This window comes from Nanorana parkeri, unplaced genomic scaffold (genome assembly GCF_000935625.1).
Source record: "Nanorana parkeri isolate BGI_ZX_2015 unplaced genomic scaffold, ASM93562v1 scaffold982, whole genome shotgun sequence".
NCBI lineage: Eukaryota > Metazoa > Chordata > Amphibia > Anura > Dicroglossidae > Nanorana > Nanorana parkeri.
In genome coordinates this window covers 609,850-627,338 of record NW_017307250.1, presented here as the reverse complement: position 1 = coordinate 627,338, position 17,489 = coordinate 609,850, and the positions used below count along the sequence as shown (strand labels likewise).

Genomic DNA, 17,489 nt, shown 5'->3' with positions numbered 1-17,489 from the left:
AAACCCGCCGCTTGCACATGCTTCTAAAGTTGCAGGCATCCCGAGCTCTCTGATTATGCAAATGCCAACCTCGTGTATTTCCACTTTTTGCAGTCAAATTTGAGAAAACCCCTCTGTTTTCCTATTCACACATCATAAGAAAAAAAAAACTTTTGTATATCTTTTTGTTATAACAGGCAAGATGGCGGATTCCAGCTTTTTCTCAGCACCTGTAATCTGTCCTAATGGAAAGGCTTAGGCCTCATTCACACAGCGTAGAGTGGGGCTGTGTGGCTTGCACGGCCGTTCCCAGGAAGGACAGGTGCTGCGTGTGATTGTACGCAGCAGCCTGTTCTCTATTGGAGGATGCGGCTGTACCCTCACCTGAGCTGCACATCCGTGTGGGTGCGTATGTCTGTACCTTGTCCGCCGCACGGAACTATACGGCTCCACTCTACGCTGCGTGAATGGGGGTCTTAGGATTGAAATTTGAAGATTGTTTCTCATTCACTTAACATACAATGGACAAGCCTCCTCAGACCCCTCACCACTCACAGCCTCTCCTAACATTGCAAAGAAAGCCTAAGGAAGTAGTAATGGTAACCCGTAAAACTCTAACCCCAGTAAAAGCAGTTTAAACTGCAAAAAGCTTTTTTTTTTTTTTTAAACATTTTAAGCTTCGTGATTCTATGCTTGGCCCAGTGGGAGATTACTCCATCCACACAGTTTAGCGTAGATGGAGGAATCTGTTACACTTTTTCCATCTGACCACAGAAAATCTGCTTGGATCTTGGGTCAAATAATAGTTCCAAATGTTGATCACTTAACCTCTCCACATACATACAGATGTTCTAGCAATGCTTGTTAACAGAGACTCTTGATTTAAACTTTTTATTTAGTGACTTTTAATTCCCAGTATGAACTTTTATTTTTTTATGCAGCAATAACCTTTTTCAAGAAATGTCAATTGTTACCATAATATTTTCCAATTTAGGAGCTCAAAGTGAAGTCGATTACACAGAGCAGCTAAACTTCAGTGATGATGATGAGCAGTCAGCAAGCCAGAAAGAGAAATCGGAAAGCTGGTAATCAGAACTATTTAATGTTTATATGTAGATCAGTTATATACTCCATTGATACTTTTTAAGATGTATTGTATTTGTAGTAACATGTAGCACTAAATATGTAGTACTTTGTAGTCATTGTTTAACATTGTATCATCCCTTTTTTTTGAGCATTCATTAAAATATTGTTTGTTTACTTTTCAACTAAGCATTCTGTTTGTTTATTTGCATTCAAACATGTGGGTTGAGTCGGTTTTTTAACTTCACTAATATGGCGGCTAAACCAATAGCGAAGTTAACAGGCTCGTTTCACAAACCTAATACATTGTGGATAAGGTGACTTGTCAAAAATTCTTTTCAGTTGAATCCTCTTTAAAAATTACACTCATGGCTAAAATAAAGGTCCTGACCCTTGTGTAAAAGCTTTGAGAATTGAGCCCATTGTGCATTTTTCTAAGGGCTTGTTCACACCGAAAGTGTGTGCGTTCCAGAGCGGTAGGTGCTGGAAGGCACCGCGATCGCTAAGAAACTGCCCCCGCGTTCTGGGGAGGGGGCGTGGCGGTGCATTGAATTCAATGGCATCGCAACCACCCCCTCCATCTCTCCCTCCCCGCCCGCAGTGCGATAGGACACGTGGCAAAACTTTGCCAGCGTTCAGTTTCCGTTCCACTGCAAACGCAAAAAAATTGAGCAAGCCTTATTTTTTGCGTTTGCAGTGGAACGGAACGCTGACAAAGTTTTTACCACGCGTCTGATCGCACTGCGGGGGGAGCGTGGAATCAGTGCCATTGAATTCAATGCAACGCCCCAGAACGCGGGGGGAAGTTTTTTAGCGACCGCGGTGCGTTCCAGCAGCTACCACTCTGGAACGCACACGCTTTCGGTGTGAACAAGCCTTGAGTTGACCTGTCCTGGGAACTTACTAAGGGTTTCATTTACGGAAGTCAGGTGCAGGGGTTGTTTTTTTTCCGATTTCTTGTAAAGATGGAGTCCTCATATAAATTAAAAAAATCTGTTCTGTATTTTCAGTAAATCAGCTGTTGTGTATATTGGTTATTGTAATTCAAATTCTGATTTTAATCTATATATTTGGCAATGGAATTAGTATTTTTGTTAAATGCCAATATGTACTCCACTCCATCTAAAAGTGCTGAATAAGAGAAGGAATCGTAGTGCACTATTTTCCAAAATACTTTTCAATTTTCAATTACTTTCACTTTGCTGTTTTAGCCTTAAAGTATTTTTGAATGGTATCTTTTTTTTATTTTTTACTGTAATCAAATTTGCCCAACATCATCCCTAGTGGTTTTATTACCTTATAGCAGGGGGCGGGCCCAGTGTTACGTCACACTTCACTGTTGTACTAGCTAAGCAGTTGCCCCCCACTCCGTCCCTCTTATTTTGACAGTGAGGCTCCTGTTGGGAGCTACTGTATCAACACTGGACTGGGCAGGGGGCATGGCTGGCTATAGCACTGTGTCCTGTATCTCCTAGAAGGAATCCCAGCTATGCAAATTGACAACGCCAGCATGAATCTGCTTCTGTGCTTGACGTGGTCAGATTGTAAAAAGACAGAACGGGACTGGCAGAATCAGCCGGGTATTTGTCAGCAAACCGGGAAATACAAACCTATCATGGTACATATACAAACCCACTCCTACGTGACAGTTGTCATTTTGGGATAAGGTACACTTTAACTTCCTAAGCCCAACCCAGCCATGGCTCCTAATTGCACCCCCAGTGGGAAATGGCCAATCAGTGATTTTACTAGCCAGCAAGGCCAGAACTTTTTTTTTCTTTCAGGGGACCCATGGGTTTGGCTTAGGCCCCAAGTAAAGTCCATGGCAAAGTGAAAGTACTGTTCATATAGGGTGAAGAGGAGGCTTTTCTGGACAAATGATCTAATAGACCTTCATTTTTTTTTATTCAGGTCATGTGGGTTACAATTTTGCTTTAAAGACTCCTCAGAATTCTAGCTGGACAGAGCCAGTTTTGATCTGACCCGCAGACTTGCCTTGAGCGTGTAAAACCAAGTGCAGTCACCATGCTCTAGCACTGTGTTTGTTGTGATGTGTGTTTTACATGCATTGCCATTGAACTGTTATATGCTTTGCTGGAAGCTGAATTAAAAGTGCAGTAACTGCTGTAGACGTGCAACATTTGCAATACACCAAAAAAGTGCAGACGTGACCATAGCCAAAGCAGGAGGCAGAAGTATTGTTAAAGAAGAACTCTGGGCAGAAATATCCTTAACTCTTTCACTGGGGCTGCCCCCGCACTGTAAGGGTTACAAGCTCATTTTGGTCTAAGGAAAATAAAATTATACTTGCCTGAACCTTGGAGCTGCCTGGCTGCTAGACCAATCCCTGCCATCTCTCTCTCCTTCCGCTCCAGCGATCTAAGGTCCTGTGAGCCATCATGTCCAATACACTGTAGTGGGCATGCTGAGGGAGGAGAGGCTGCAGCGCCTGGTCTAGCAGCTGGCTCTCTCTAAGGTTCAGGTGAGCACTTAACCCTTGCAGGGGTAGCCCCACTGCAAGGGTTAAGGATATTTCTGACCAGAGTTCTAATTTAAAATAGGTCTTCAATATATAGAGACAGATGATACAGAGAAACAGTGTTTTTAAAATAGCAATCAAAGGACACTGTAAAAGTGGTTTACTGCTGTAGGCTGCATCTCTACCAAATGTACATGTGTTAGAGTACTTGTACTTATGTTTATCATGGTGACTGATTTGGTTATGCTTGAGGAATTCCCTAAAACTATCTGCATTTACTTTCAATGAGGATCACATTATGTTCTTTGCAGCCAGGAAACATAATGCTAACAGACTAGCTTCAAACCTGTGCATGGGGCAGTCCATCTTCAAACCTAAAAAGTATGCACCCATAATTCTTCATCTGCAATATCTCCATAACACATATTGTGCTGTTCAGCTGCTGTGTATTATGTGTATGCCATTTCCTCAATTATGGTTTGAAAAAAGGGGATCCAATTCTCTTGTGGCTTCCTTTTCTGTCAAATGAAAGTTTTTGGGTGATACAGGATACATCTCGTATTGAGTCAGTAAGGTTTGTAATTCATTCTCTTTACAACTTAATTAATATTAAAGCTGAACTCCAGACAGAATGCTAAATATACTGCATGAGCTGATTACCTGCTCAAGGATTTGTAAGGCTAGTGGGACGGGAGACCTTATTTATCTCTGCTGCAGTTTATTCCTCCCCCAGCCTGTGACTGGACAGTAAAAGTAGAAGGAGCAGACTGAGCTCATCGGTCATTCTGCTCTGTCCTCCTGTCGGCATGTTGCTTGCACTGTAGCACAATTAATTTGGTTTCTTGTGCTTCTTCTCCCTCCCTCCCTCCCTCAGTCTGGGCTCTGCCGTTGCAAGGACTTAGAAACTGATGCCAAGTCAAATTCAGATGACACTGCTTGCTTTAAAAAATACATTTGATCAATGTCTTAATGAATATAGAGCTCCATTAATTTTATCTTTTTATATCTACCTTGAGTTCAGCTATAAGTATCATTTATCTATCTCGAGTATTCGGGCCGAGTACCCGTACTCTGCCGATACCGAACTTCTGGTATCAGAAAGCCGGGTGGCAAGTCATTACACGCTGGCCAGCTTCCTGATTGGCCTGAAAGCCAGCTCAATGCTTCCTCGTCACCTGGTGACAAGGGAGCATGGAGACGGCTTCCCGTCTAATCGGAAAGCCGGGGCAGAGTCATTACATGTCCTTAATGGAACTTTCAGCGTCGGTATTCGGTATCGGCGAGTACTGGAATATATAACATTTTCAAACTCCTCCCACTGTTAAAAGCCTCCTTTTTTGCTCTTGGTCTCCAGGCATTGTTTGCATGTATAAGCGGTAATATGTTGATGTTTTTTTTCATGGAAGGCACTTGGTTGAATACCATCTCATATGTTTCAATGCCATTCTTGGCTTTAGCAGAGAAGTCTTTAGGTTATGTACATGGCAGATTAACAAGCAGAATTAGGCTGCACATGTCCTGGGGTCCCACACTTAGTTGATCCAGTTAATTAGAAAATGAATCATTTTCTTCCTCACTGGTTGCATTGTACTTGGTGATTTGAGCTGCATTGAGCACTTTTTGGATATTTTTCACATAACCTGCATTTAAACTAATCCCAGTTTTGAGTCTGAAACGGGAATGGCTGTTTAAGTACTGTTTATTGCTTTTAATGGTCAGTGGGGATCACAACCCTTTACTTCCACAGTCAAGATGCTCAGTTTGCCAGATCCGGTGATCAGCATGAAGATGAAAGGTAGAGTATAACAGTGGGCAACATGCTGCAATGAGCTCCAAACAATTATGGTCAAATTTGTACTGCTTTTATATTAATCGGTCAGTCCACCCAAAAGTGATTCTTGGGTTAAAGATGGATCCTGGGGGCATGAGTCAGCCCCCCGCATCTTGTAAGTTTTGTTATATCTTTAACAGGGGGCACTCCCTATTGAAATTTGGGGACTCCGGGTTACCTTGGAGAATTGGGTGCCCCCGTCCACCTTTGCATGTTACTGCACCTATGTTTGCATTTATTATATAAAATAAAGTTAAAACAATCCAACGGAGAGTGGCAACCATTAATAAAGACCAAATCAACTGTGCCGACCCGGGAACCTCGTGCAGAGAGCTCTCCAGAATTTCCTGAGAGAGAAAATACGTCAGGTGGTTGAACACTTCTGCAAACTCCTGGTATATCAGTATTGGGTGAACTGACCCCGGCACTTTGGCTTTTGACTATTCCTCTCTTACATAGTTACATAGTGAGTCAGGTTGAAAAAATTAACAAGTCCATCGAGTTCAACCTATAGAGATATAATGGTGGTATGTAAACTAAAAAATAAAGAAAAATCCTTGAGTGTAATTTTTGTCAAATGTATTTTGTTTGTGTGCAGGCGACAGAGAGGGCTGTCTGGTTTTCAGTTTGCCCCCTTTGTCTCCTGCAATCCTTCAGGCCTTGAAGTCTTTTTGTTAGAACGGCTGTTCTGGGACTTGTCTAGGCCTTTATCAAGTGTATACAAGTATTCTTTGTATGTTTTTTCTCTTAGCAAAGATCTGAGGTTTTTTTTTTTCTTTTGTTTTTTTTCCCTGTGTCTTGGACATTTGAAAACTGTTTCATCCATACTGAGGCAATCTCATCCGATTGTTCTTTTTGAGTAGATGAATTTATTTCCTCCTTATTTACTTAGGGATGATCGGCTCGCTAAAATTGAGCAAGACCCAGGGAAGCCTGGCGAAAGTTTAGAGGTTCGCAGAGACTCAGAAGAACGCCCATCCACCCCTTCTCAAGCTTCTGCCCCAGCATCAGGACCGAAATCGCTTCTTGGCAAAGGTCCACCAGTTGACACACAGGTTAGCTTTGTTTGCTAAAGTATGTGCTCTTTGTGACTTAAAATCATGGCCATTCAAAACCAGATTAAAAGTTAACATTATATGCTGTAACTATGTTTTATAAGTTTTAGTTCATGGCCTATATTTGTGGTCTGAGGTCTTGAACTTGTAGACATGGTTATCCAAAATTCGTTTCAGGACACTGTTCTTGAGGCGAGAGCAGAATATTGTATCTTGTGGCTCCTAGCATGCATTTAATTTGTGCTGTTTTGGTTTATATAGGATCGGCGCCAGATGCCACCATCACTTTTGTCTCTTGATAAGAGCATCCCACCTCTTATGCAAGCCAAAGCTGCTCCCCAACAGGTACCTATGTAAACCTTTTTCTGCAAAAAGTGTTGGTGACTGTGGCCGAATGATTGCTTACTAAACAGATTGGGTGTTCTGCTTTATAATAGCATACTGCTTTTGGGTTCTCTTGCTCAATTTGACTTACTTTTGCCAAAAAAATCTAATTTGTCCACGTCAAGCAATCCAGTACTTAATTACCTTCCTGTGACTGAACTCTGGGTGCTGAATATAGACATTTGTCTGCCATACGTCGTCATGCCGTACATGCATCTCCCTAAAAAAATGGGCACTTTCATGGGATGTTGGAGGGGTTAGACTTGCGCTGTAACTTGGCTAGAGCGAAGCTCTGTGTGCCCATTTTCAGGTTGTCTCTATGTATGCAGCTTTTTTTACTGGCTATTACAGAAAAAAAATGCATTGTTTTTGTTTAATGTGATGGTCATGAAATGAATTGGTGCTTTAGCCATGTAGTGCAAAGCAACAGTTTTTTTGGGTCTTTTTTGTTTAGTTTTTTTACTTTGCTAGCTGGAACAAGGAGTCCTTTGCAAGCTTCAAGTGGTGACTTGAAACTTTTATACAGGGCTCAGAACTACTCCCTTCCCCATCCCATGGGACAGGCTGCTACCTGAGCAGTTAATTGCCAAGAACTATCACATTAAAGGAAGGGTCATGAGTCCCATTGCTACTCCCTACCCAGAATTGCAAGGTATTTTTCTTGTTTCTGGGTGGCCAAACAAATAAAAAAAATGTAATTGCATGGTGCCATTCAGTTTACTGTTACATCATTTGGGCCTCTAGTGAGAATTAAGCTCAACGTTCTGTTTCTATGTGCTTCAGATAAATTATTACATTCAATGCTGCTCTATGGCGCGATAAAAACACACTTATCAGCTGGGGGAGATTTTTTTTTGTGATCGATTACCTGGCTATATAGCAATGCTGGCTATATGTGATACAGTTGTTTCAATGAAAATATATCATAGGCATATCATTTGCTTGAAATGATCATTTTGATCTGTTTTTTAATTTTTAAAAAGTGGCCCATCCTCGTGAAAATGGAACGTAATTTGACCGATCTCTTCATTTTTGACTGTTTGTTTAAAACTATGAAACTTATGGTTGACTATTTAACGTTGTGTATGGCCAATAGAGTTCCATTTGACTTTTATCCTGACTGAAGTTCTATTTTTCATGTTGCGTACATTAGAACTATTAAAGTGTGCCCTGCCCATTCCGGAGCAGGCAAGGTATCGGTAAAAATAGACTCATGTTTTCTGTCATTTCTATGCTCCTTTTTACATGTTGCATACTGGGCTTTCTCCACTCTTTTAGCACCCATCTCAAGTTCGCCCAGGTGCCCCAGCAAGACCGGCGCCATTGCAGTCCCGTCCCAGCGAGGATGAAATCTGGAAACAAAGACGTCGACAACAGACAGAAGTTTCTGCCGCAGTAGAACGTGCCCGCAAAAGACGCGAAGAAGAAGAAAGGAAAATGGAAGAGCAGAGGAAAGCGGCGTGCGCGGAAAAATTAAAGCGCCTGAACGAGAAATTTGGTGCTGTCACCACATTAACTACGGCAGTTCCTGACAAGCCAGCAGCTGAAAAATCTCCAGAAGAAAAAATTATTATAGCTGAGGAATCCTCTCAAGAGTCTCTTCCAAAAGAAGAGCAGGAGATTGGAAATGAGCAGCCTATAAAAGAAATCGAACCTGAAAGACCAGAGACTCCTGTACAAGAGGAAGAGAAAATGGAAGAAGTCATCCCCAATCCTGATGTAGAGCTTGTACAAGAGGAGGAAATTGTCCCGGATGTGGAGGAACAATCTGATTTAGGTATCCATGCACTGACTTTTTTTTTTTTATAGGCAAAATCAAACGGCATAAATTAGGGGCGCTTACAATGGTCTTCTAAAGGTCGGTAAGCTTCAAAATATTACATCTTGGGTTTAGATACTTAGAGAGACATATCTATAGTTGATATGAAAGTCGTGCCTCTTGGAAGATTTCAACTCTTTGTTTTACTATTACGCTGGGTATACATGCCACGAATGTCAGCCGGTTCATCTTTCTTGATGAACCGGATGACATTTGCTGCATTGGTGCCGCTGTCGGCCACTTTCCGACCGGCTTCCCTCTATCAGCTGATCAAAAGAGGAGCATGTCGGAAAAAATCTTGGCCGAACAAAATGAGCAGGCATTCAGCTGCTCGCTCTGTTCAGGTATTCAAACAGCGGCAGATTCTTCAACGCTCGTAAGCATTAATAGAGGTATCTGTTCTATTTTCTTCAGCCAGCAAGTTGAACTTTAAACTGTTATTTACCAAGTTTTATTCTCGTCTATCAGCGTTTCATTGTTTCTCAGGTTCCTTTTGGTTAGAGATTACATTGGTACATTTCATCCTAAACAAGTACTGTCATCTTTAAGGTTTAGCTTTTATTCCCAGCATTTGATGTAAGCTTTTTATGATATTTTTTTTTTTTTATTTCCTAGTTGTGGAAGAACCACAGTTTACAAGAAAGGATAGTGTTTCAAGTGACCAAGAAGACTGCCCACCAGCAATCCCTGTGCAGTTGGCAACCTCTGTACCAGTCCTCCAACAGCCTTCACTTCCATCTCCCGTTACTGCTCTTCCGCCTGCTCCCTCCCCAGTACCAGCACCTGTGTTCGCACATGACAACGACTCCGAAGCGGGAACCCAACCACGTCCTTCTGTTTCTTCTGGATACTCCAAACAGTTTCAGAAATCTTTGCCTCCAAGGTTTCAGCGACAACAGGTGCTCCACTACCAATGTTTCCCATCATACTATGTTGTGTTGAAATTTCCACCATAATTCTTTGTGATTACACAGTCTAATGGACCTGTGCCTTTTTTATGTGCTTTAGGAACAGATGAAACAGCAGCAGTGGCAGCAACAGCAACAGGGTGTACTCTCCCAGCCTGCTCAGTCACAACCTTCTAGCAGTCCTGTTCCTCCGCCACAACACAGGCCACTTTACCAGCCTTTAGGACCACATCCTCAACATTTAGCTTCCATGGCCTTTGATCCACGCTGGTTGATGATGCAGCCATATATGGATCCTAGAATGATGTCTGGAAGACCTACTATGGATATGCCACCAATGCATCCCGGTAAGATTATTCATTGTTCACTGCTTCTTTGATTCGAAATGTTTACACTAGTTACCGTAAACATAAGTAAATGATACGGAAGTATATATTGACATGCTAAGCAGTAACTGAGTTCAGCATCCCCTTTATTTACAGGGATGATGCCAACCAAGCCAATCATGAGACGGGAACAGATGGATGCATCAGCAACTGCTCCTGAACCATATGATCACATGACTCGATCTGTTAGAGATCACGGTGTCCCACTATCTGAACCTCGCATGATGTGGGGAGCAGAGCCTTACTCACACACAGACACCCCACAAGTTTCCTCATCCGCAAAAGAAGCTGAGGAGCCTGAAGATTACAGGTAGAGTTGTAGGTTTTGTGTGCATTTCTGTGTACACACAGCTTCTCAAAGCTTTCACAAAAATATTTTTCATTCAAACAGTCTTCTTGAATGTAGAATATTTACATTAAGCTCTTAAATTGTTGTAAGATTTACACTTTACTTTCTGTTTTGTCAGGTCTGAAACGTCTCTGGATCAGGATATAATTTCTGAAACTTACTCTATGGACCACAGTCCTTTTGAATCGCAACACAAAACTGACTTCTTCTCCAGATCTCGAGAGCCTGATATTCACAGTGCACCTGTAAGGCATCCAGAACCCGTTCAGTTACCTCAGGCAGAGGAACAAGACACACAAATTTCTGGGTTTGATCAAGCAGAGAAGCAGGCCCCCATAGATGATTCTTCTCACATTGACATCCAACCTGTCTTGACCAGAAGTTTATCCAGTGAGTCAGCCCACACTCTGAAACAGGAGGAAAGGAGAGTGGACACTGTACAGCCAACTTCTAAAGCTTCTGCTAGACCACCAGAACCTACAAAAGAAGTAGTGGAAGAAAAACCAAGAAAAGAGAGTTTTCAGAGCTCCAAAGCGCCTGAGCTCACAAAAATAGAAAAACCTTTCAAACCCAAATCTGAAACAAGATGGGGTCCAAGGCCTGGTTCTCGCTTCAGAGAAGAAGGTATTGATAGACCTATAAGGAGATCAGGCCTGATCAAAAAACCTATTCTTCGGGACATGAAAGAGGAACGTGAATTGAGAAAAGAAAGGGAGGAGGAGAAATTTGGACAAGAAAAGACACTGAAACAAGAGAAAATAGAAAGAAAACCTCCACCAGCTCAACCAGCACCTAGTCCTCATACCTCAGTCAGTAAAACTGAACAAGATAAGCAATTGCCTGAAGCTGCCACTCTTCCAAAAGTACCAAGTTCTAACACCTTACTTTCAGAAAAGCCATCAGAAAGCACATCTTCTGAAATTACAACTAAAGCTGTTTCTCAACCAACACCACCACCTAGTCAGCCAAGTAAAGAAGAGAAAATTGTGCGGGTGGTTAGCAAGGACAACAAGGAACCTCCCTCTGATAAGCCCAAACTAGATCCAAAGCCGCCCGTGATTCCGCAGACCAGTTCTTCAACAATACCTCATCGAAGAGAGCCTATGCTTCCCCCAAGAAATTATAGGAAAGAGGCTAGAGACAGAGACTGGTTTCCTGATCAGGGTTATAGAGGAAGAGGGCGAGGAGAGTACTACTCCAGAGGAAGAAGTTACCGAGGTTCCTATGGAGGGAGGGGGAGAGGTGGCAGAGGTCAAAGTAGAGACTACCCACATTACAGAGATACAAAACCCCGCAGTGAACAAGTTCCTCCAGGAGCTTTAAGGCGCAGGGATGAAAGTGAAACTCGCAGTGAAAGCTCAGACTTTGAAGTTATGCCAAAGAGACTCAGACAGCGTGGTTCTGAAACCGACTCTGACAGTGAAGGTCGTGAAAGTGCAAGTGACACACCTTTATCGGATAAGGAAAGTTCAAGTAGAAGCAAACCCCGTAGAGATGACCGATCTGAAATCAAAAGGGCACCTAAATCGGCTTCTTCTTTAAAGCCTGAACCTGGACCTTTGAGGCCAGAGGGGAGACCATCCGAAAGGCACTTCTCTAGAGAAGATGACTCTAGAACAAAACCTGGTTTCTTGCCTAAAGGGGAACCTTCCCGTAGAGGCAGAGGAGCTGGAAGTTTTCGTCGTGGGGGAAGAGAGCCTGGTATGCGCACATCACGCCCTCCACCACCACGGAGATCTAATTATAGGGATAACCAATGGTTTCCAAGACAGCAGGAATCAAGAGCACCACCTCCTCCAAGACTGGATGAAGGGGAAAACAAACAGGATCATCCAACATTACCTGCTGGAGAGAGAAGACCACCTTTTAAATTTGAGCGCAAATTTGATCCTGCAAGGGATAGGCCACGACGGCAGAGACCAACTCGTCCACCGAGACAAGATAAACCTCCAAGATTTAGGCGATTAAAAGAAAGGGAAAGAGAAGATGCTGGAAAACCTGTTGAGGTTACTGGATCTTCTAATCAAGGAGTGCCTGTTTCTAGTACTGTTCATGAACTTCCCTCTGATTTCTCTGGCAACAAAACACCGGACTTGTCTAATCACAATTCCTCTGACCAGGCCAATGAGGAGTGGGAAACTGCTTCAGAAAGTAGTGATTTCAATGAACGAAGGGAGAGAGATGAGCGCAAAGCTGCCTCATCAACCAATATTCAATCGCCTGCCCCTAGCAAATCTGCAGATGGCTTGGCTCAGTCTCCACCTAAAAGAGAGAGTGCCAAAAGAAGTTTTTCCAGTCAAAGACCTGGCATGGATCGTCAGAACCGTAGAGGAAATACTGGTGCTCCCAAACCCAGCAGGCATTATTCCGGACCCAGGAGTGAAAGACGGAGTGGCACTTCCCTACAGAGAGGAAAAAGGGGGTAAGAAAAATGCTAAATCTCGTTTTTAAGGTTTTACCCAAAGGTCGTTTTATTTTTTTGGTTAGAGTGGCAGCAAACCCTGTCAGGTTTTTCAATGCTTTCGGTCTCTGCTAGGGACCGAAAGTGAGGAAAAATTCCACGCTACCACCAGAACAGGGGAAATAGGGGAAATCTTCCAGCGGGGGCACCTGTTCATTTAAGAGAATCTAAGACTTTTTTTCACTTTGCAGAGATGTTTGTATCTTTCTGTTGTGTCTACAGGACAGGAATTGAAGGAAAATCCCCTGAATGAGGCAGATGGGGAAAAAAACTGGTTAACTATTTCCTGTTCTATTCAGAATTGCAGCAGGAAGGAAAAATTGCAAGATGTTTGGGTGGGGGGAGGGTCTGTATCTGTTAAGATATGCTTTCATTTGTAATCATAGTGGTATTCACACTTTACCACCTATTTAGCATTTTCGTTTACACACTTGGGAAAACCCTATGTACCTCCATGCTGTTTGTAAGCTTTCATGGCAAATGGTAACGTGTACATATGGAAGGCTTGGCGCTGTAGATCAAATTATTACAAAATATGCTAAAAGTTTTATTTTTGGGAAAATGGGCTGTACTGCTTTGCAGTATATATTTTCGTCAATCAACAAGTGTGTTCGTGCTAATGCACACAGGCGCAAATACAGGCATATTGGCATACAGTGTAAAAAAAACGCCAGTATTTGTAGCATGAGTTTCTGAACACAAAACTTCCACGTATGGGAACTTATGGCCATACACATGTGAACTCCGATGTCGGTGTGCATCATCTTCTGTCCATGAATTCCTGTAGCCTATAGTATACGCTACTTGCTGTAGATTAAATGAAGGCTTCAATGAAGTGTGGCAATAGTATACTGTAGGCAGTAAGAGGAGGAACTTTACTAATTTAGCGCTGGATCATTGTATCAGGAGTGCAAAACAAAATTCTTTATAGGCTACCCAGCTTATCAAACCTGTAGCTTTGGATGGGACTCTTCAATTACACGAGGCAAAAAAAAAGCACAGCGGAGAGTGTACTAGACTAAAACATTCAGTCCAGCAGTCGCCTTCCATTATAGTAGATTCATGATTTGTTTCTGTATTTATAAAACATTTTGTATCTAATAATTTTGCACATTTCACAAAGTCATTATCTATTTTTATTCGTCAGTCCAACAGATGACCAGATGCCTGGTATGAATGCAACCGATTCATCTGGGGGCAGCACTGTCCACAATCACCACTATCACGGTTATCACCACCATTCAGATGATGGAAGTGCCATGGCACCTTCAAAGATGGTCAAAGATTCTTCTGGCAAAAAGAAAGATGAGGCCAAGCTGGCAGTAAAAAAGCCTAAGGAGAAGGTGGATGCGTTGTCACAGTTTGACCTGAACAATTATGCAAGTATGTTGTTTTCATAAGAATCATGTATCCTACATATCTGTTTCTCCAAAGCAAAGGTATATTTCAAAACAATTAGTCTTTAGAGACTGCAGGCATGCAATGGGGACGGTGTTGTTGGTGGGCATGCTTCAGGAGACATTTATAGATTGGAGACACATTACACAAGACTGCTAGAGATCACTGCTGTAAAAGCCCCTTTTACAAAACATTGATTTCACGTTTGTATTCCCTACAGCACCCGCAAAAATTACTTGTGGGCTTGTTCACAAATCACATGCCCAATTTTGCGGTGCGGCAAGCGTGGCTGTGGTGCCACTGACTTAAATGAACCACCACGCCCCATCCTGCCTCAGAATGCAGGGAGGCTCGCACTATACAATCCAGTAGATTCTGGCCAATAACTGTGTGGAACACACTGGACTTGGTGTGAACAAGCCCTGTACCACATTTAGATTTTTCTCAGCAAGATCAATTTTGAAAGATCGGAGAAAAAAGAAAAGGGATGGGTAGCACAAGAAAAAAGTAAGATAGTGTAAAATAAACCGAGCCATGTAACTACTTAAATCCCATGTGAAGAATATTCTCTTAAGCAAGCACCAAAACACAGAATTCTGTCTGCAGGACCAACAAGGGCCACGCAATAAGCGTCGAAGGGCCACACATTAGGCATCAAGACTTTAACGTGTATGTATCCAAGAAAAAGGAAAGTTTTTTTGTTTTTTTTTTTTATCAGTGTACAGGTGGCAATACAGTGAACTATAGCAGTTCCCTGTATTGCTTCCTCTCCCCCATGATCAGGAAGTGATCGAAGGAGAGAGAGAAGTGTAGGCAACAGAGCTGCACGCTGCCTCTTGTGAGTTTTCATCTGGGCACTCGTCACAGGGAACCTGCTTCCTTCCTCCTACTTCTCTGCTCAGATAGGCAGAGGGAAGGAAGAGACAACTTCTCCTGGCTCAGTCTCCCGCTCTTAAAGCGTCTGTACGGATGGTTATTTGAGGGAGTCAGTCATCCCGATGTCGATCTTGCTTTTAGAGTTGCACCTTACTGTATAATTTGCATCTTTCTTTTGCTTTTGTGTTTGCCCCTCTTCATATGGAGCCTCTTGTGACAAACGTAGTCTGTTTTATATCGATTCCTTTTTTATGTCCATAAAAAAAGTTGTATATAAAATATCAATATTCAACTTTTTTTTTTTTTTTTTTAATCTCTGTAATCCTTATGTCCTTTTATCATTTGTTTCTAGCTAATAACTGTTTCATATCTTTTGCTTTTCCATAAGGTGTTGTGATAATAGATGATCATCCTGAAGTAACGACACTTGAGGATTCACAATCTAACCTCAATGATGGTTTCACTGAAGTAGTATCTAAAAAGCAGCAGAAGCGCCTACAAGATGAAGAGCGTAGAAAGAAAGAAGAGCAAACTGTACAGGTATACATGGCGGGATGGCATATGTTGCTTGTTGCTTTAAAAGTGGAGGTTCGGATGGTTATAGATAGGGCTGACCGTACACTATACAATCTGCTTTAGCTGTACCATCAACCATGTAGTGCAAGGGCCTGCCTGTTTTAATACAAATTATGTGAATTGTTTAGGTTTGTCTTTTTATTACATAGTAATAACAGATTAGTTTACTTATACAATCCTATCAGTGTTCCCATATCTTTTAAACCGAGAACAATGCTGAGGCTCTTTTTTTTTTTTTTTTTTTTTTTTTGTCTTTTCCTTTGTTCCTGGGAAAATCCATATTCCTGGTGTGCACTAATAAGAGGCCCGGCCTTTAGCTCCAACATTAGAGCGTTACCAACCATGCTTCCATTATCAAATATAAAATATGTACCAGAAGTTGAGAATTCTAGTTAAACAGTTGCACTTTAGGAAAATGATTGTCAAGATGTAAAGATAAAGTATTCAGTATTGTATCTGGGCATTGGACCAAATATTGGCTGTGTAAAAATATAAGACATTGCAGGTAGGCCAAGGCCATAAGTGCTGGAAAATATTATTTTCGGTTAGGAGTCTTTCTTCTTTACCTAACATTACTGCGTTTTATTTTATTAATCCGATCAATCTGGCCTTTTATTTTCTAGGTGTGGAATAAAAAGGGCTCTGGTGAAAAAGGAAGAGGCCAGAATTCCAAACTTCCACCTCGGTTTGTGAAGAAACAGCAGCAACAAGCAGCAGCTTTACAAGCTCAGTCTTCTGGCTTGTCAGCACAAGGATTACCACCAACAGTACCTGTATCAATGCCGGCGAGTCAGCCTCCATTGCCTATCCAGTCCCAGCCGACCACAAATGGCTCAGACTTTCCTGGACCTGTGAAAGCTCCACCTCCCTCACAGCCATCCGCTCCATTGGGAACAGAGTTATGGGAAAACAAAATTGCGGCTCCAAGTGTTTTAAATGACTTATCTAAGAAATGTGAGTGCCCTTCAGGTATAAATCCTATTTTATTGTTATATGAACATTTCCTATTCGATTAAAAATAACTGGTGCAATGCTATTAGTCTTAAAGTGACACTAAACTTAGGATTTAAATGTATATAAGTACCTTTAACAAAAATGTAGGGGTTTTTTTTGTGCATCACTCAGCTGTAGATCCTCAAATCATCTCTGAAGTGGTGCAGACACTGTCCTTCCTTCTGGAGGGCGGATACTTAAATACCCATGTGTGTGTTGGAAAGTAGTCACTGCTCCAAGCTCACTCCTGTAATGGACTGCAATCTCAATACAAATTAGTAAACATGAGATTGTAGTCCATCACGGGAGCGAATTTGGAGGCTACTTTACAACACACGGGGACCATGAGGAACAAAAGTAGCCACCCTCCAGAAGGAAGGACAAGCTCCGCACCAATTCAGAGATGATTTGAGGATCTACGGCCGAGTGATACACGAATAAGATACATTTTTTTTGTTGATAGTTAAGGTACTTGAATGCATTTTTAAGGTTTAACTCCTGAGTTTAGTGTCACTTTAAGCTGGCTACAAAGACCTCTTTATGCCCAAGGGTGCTTATCTCCCAGAGTTCTACAGGCTACCTATGCATGCATAACAGAATGTTTTGTCTTGTTAAATTTGAGGAGTTTTAAAGTTTTTTAATTTGGCACCTTAAGGGGCATCGCCTGCTGTGGTTTCAAAAACTGTTGCAATGTGATTAAAATTTGAATATATTGGACTGAAAATATTGACTAGTCATTGATAAGGTTTTTTTTTTTTCATGTATATCCAGTGGGCCCTATTAATCCTCAGCCACAATCTTCAAGTGCCTGGAATAAACCTCTCACAGGATTTGTACCAAACAGCAACACTGAGGTAAGTCAACACATCCATTGCTTGTTTAACATCTTAAATACGTTTTTTTTTTTTTTTT

General features: G+C 41.9%; 1 protein-coding gene across 1 annotated transcript in view; it reads left to right on the top strand.

Annotated features, from left to right (window-relative positions):
• The window catches only part of PRRC2C (proline rich coiled-coil 2C), a 56,199-nt gene that overhangs the window by 19,138 nt on the left and 19,572 nt on the right, over positions 1-17,489 (top strand). Inside the window, exons 9-20 of the mRNA XM_018566843.1 lie at positions 974-1,064; positions 6,265-6,427; positions 6,689-6,772; positions 8,090-8,588; positions 9,246-9,529; positions 9,639-9,885; positions 10,021-10,234; positions 10,392-12,695; positions 13,882-14,117; positions 15,397-15,548; positions 16,208-16,538; positions 17,349-17,472. Of these exons, the coding sequence (XP_018422345.1) occupies positions 974-1,064; positions 6,265-6,427; positions 6,689-6,772; positions 8,090-8,588; positions 9,246-9,529; positions 9,639-9,885; positions 10,021-10,234; positions 10,392-12,695; positions 13,882-14,117; positions 15,397-15,548; positions 16,208-16,538; positions 17,349-17,472 (4,729 nt within the window). The remainder of the gene's footprint in view (positions 1-973; positions 1,065-6,264; positions 6,428-6,688; positions 6,773-8,089; positions 8,589-9,245; positions 9,530-9,638; positions 9,886-10,020; positions 10,235-10,391; positions 12,696-13,881; positions 14,118-15,396; positions 15,549-16,207; positions 16,539-17,348; positions 17,473-17,489) is intronic.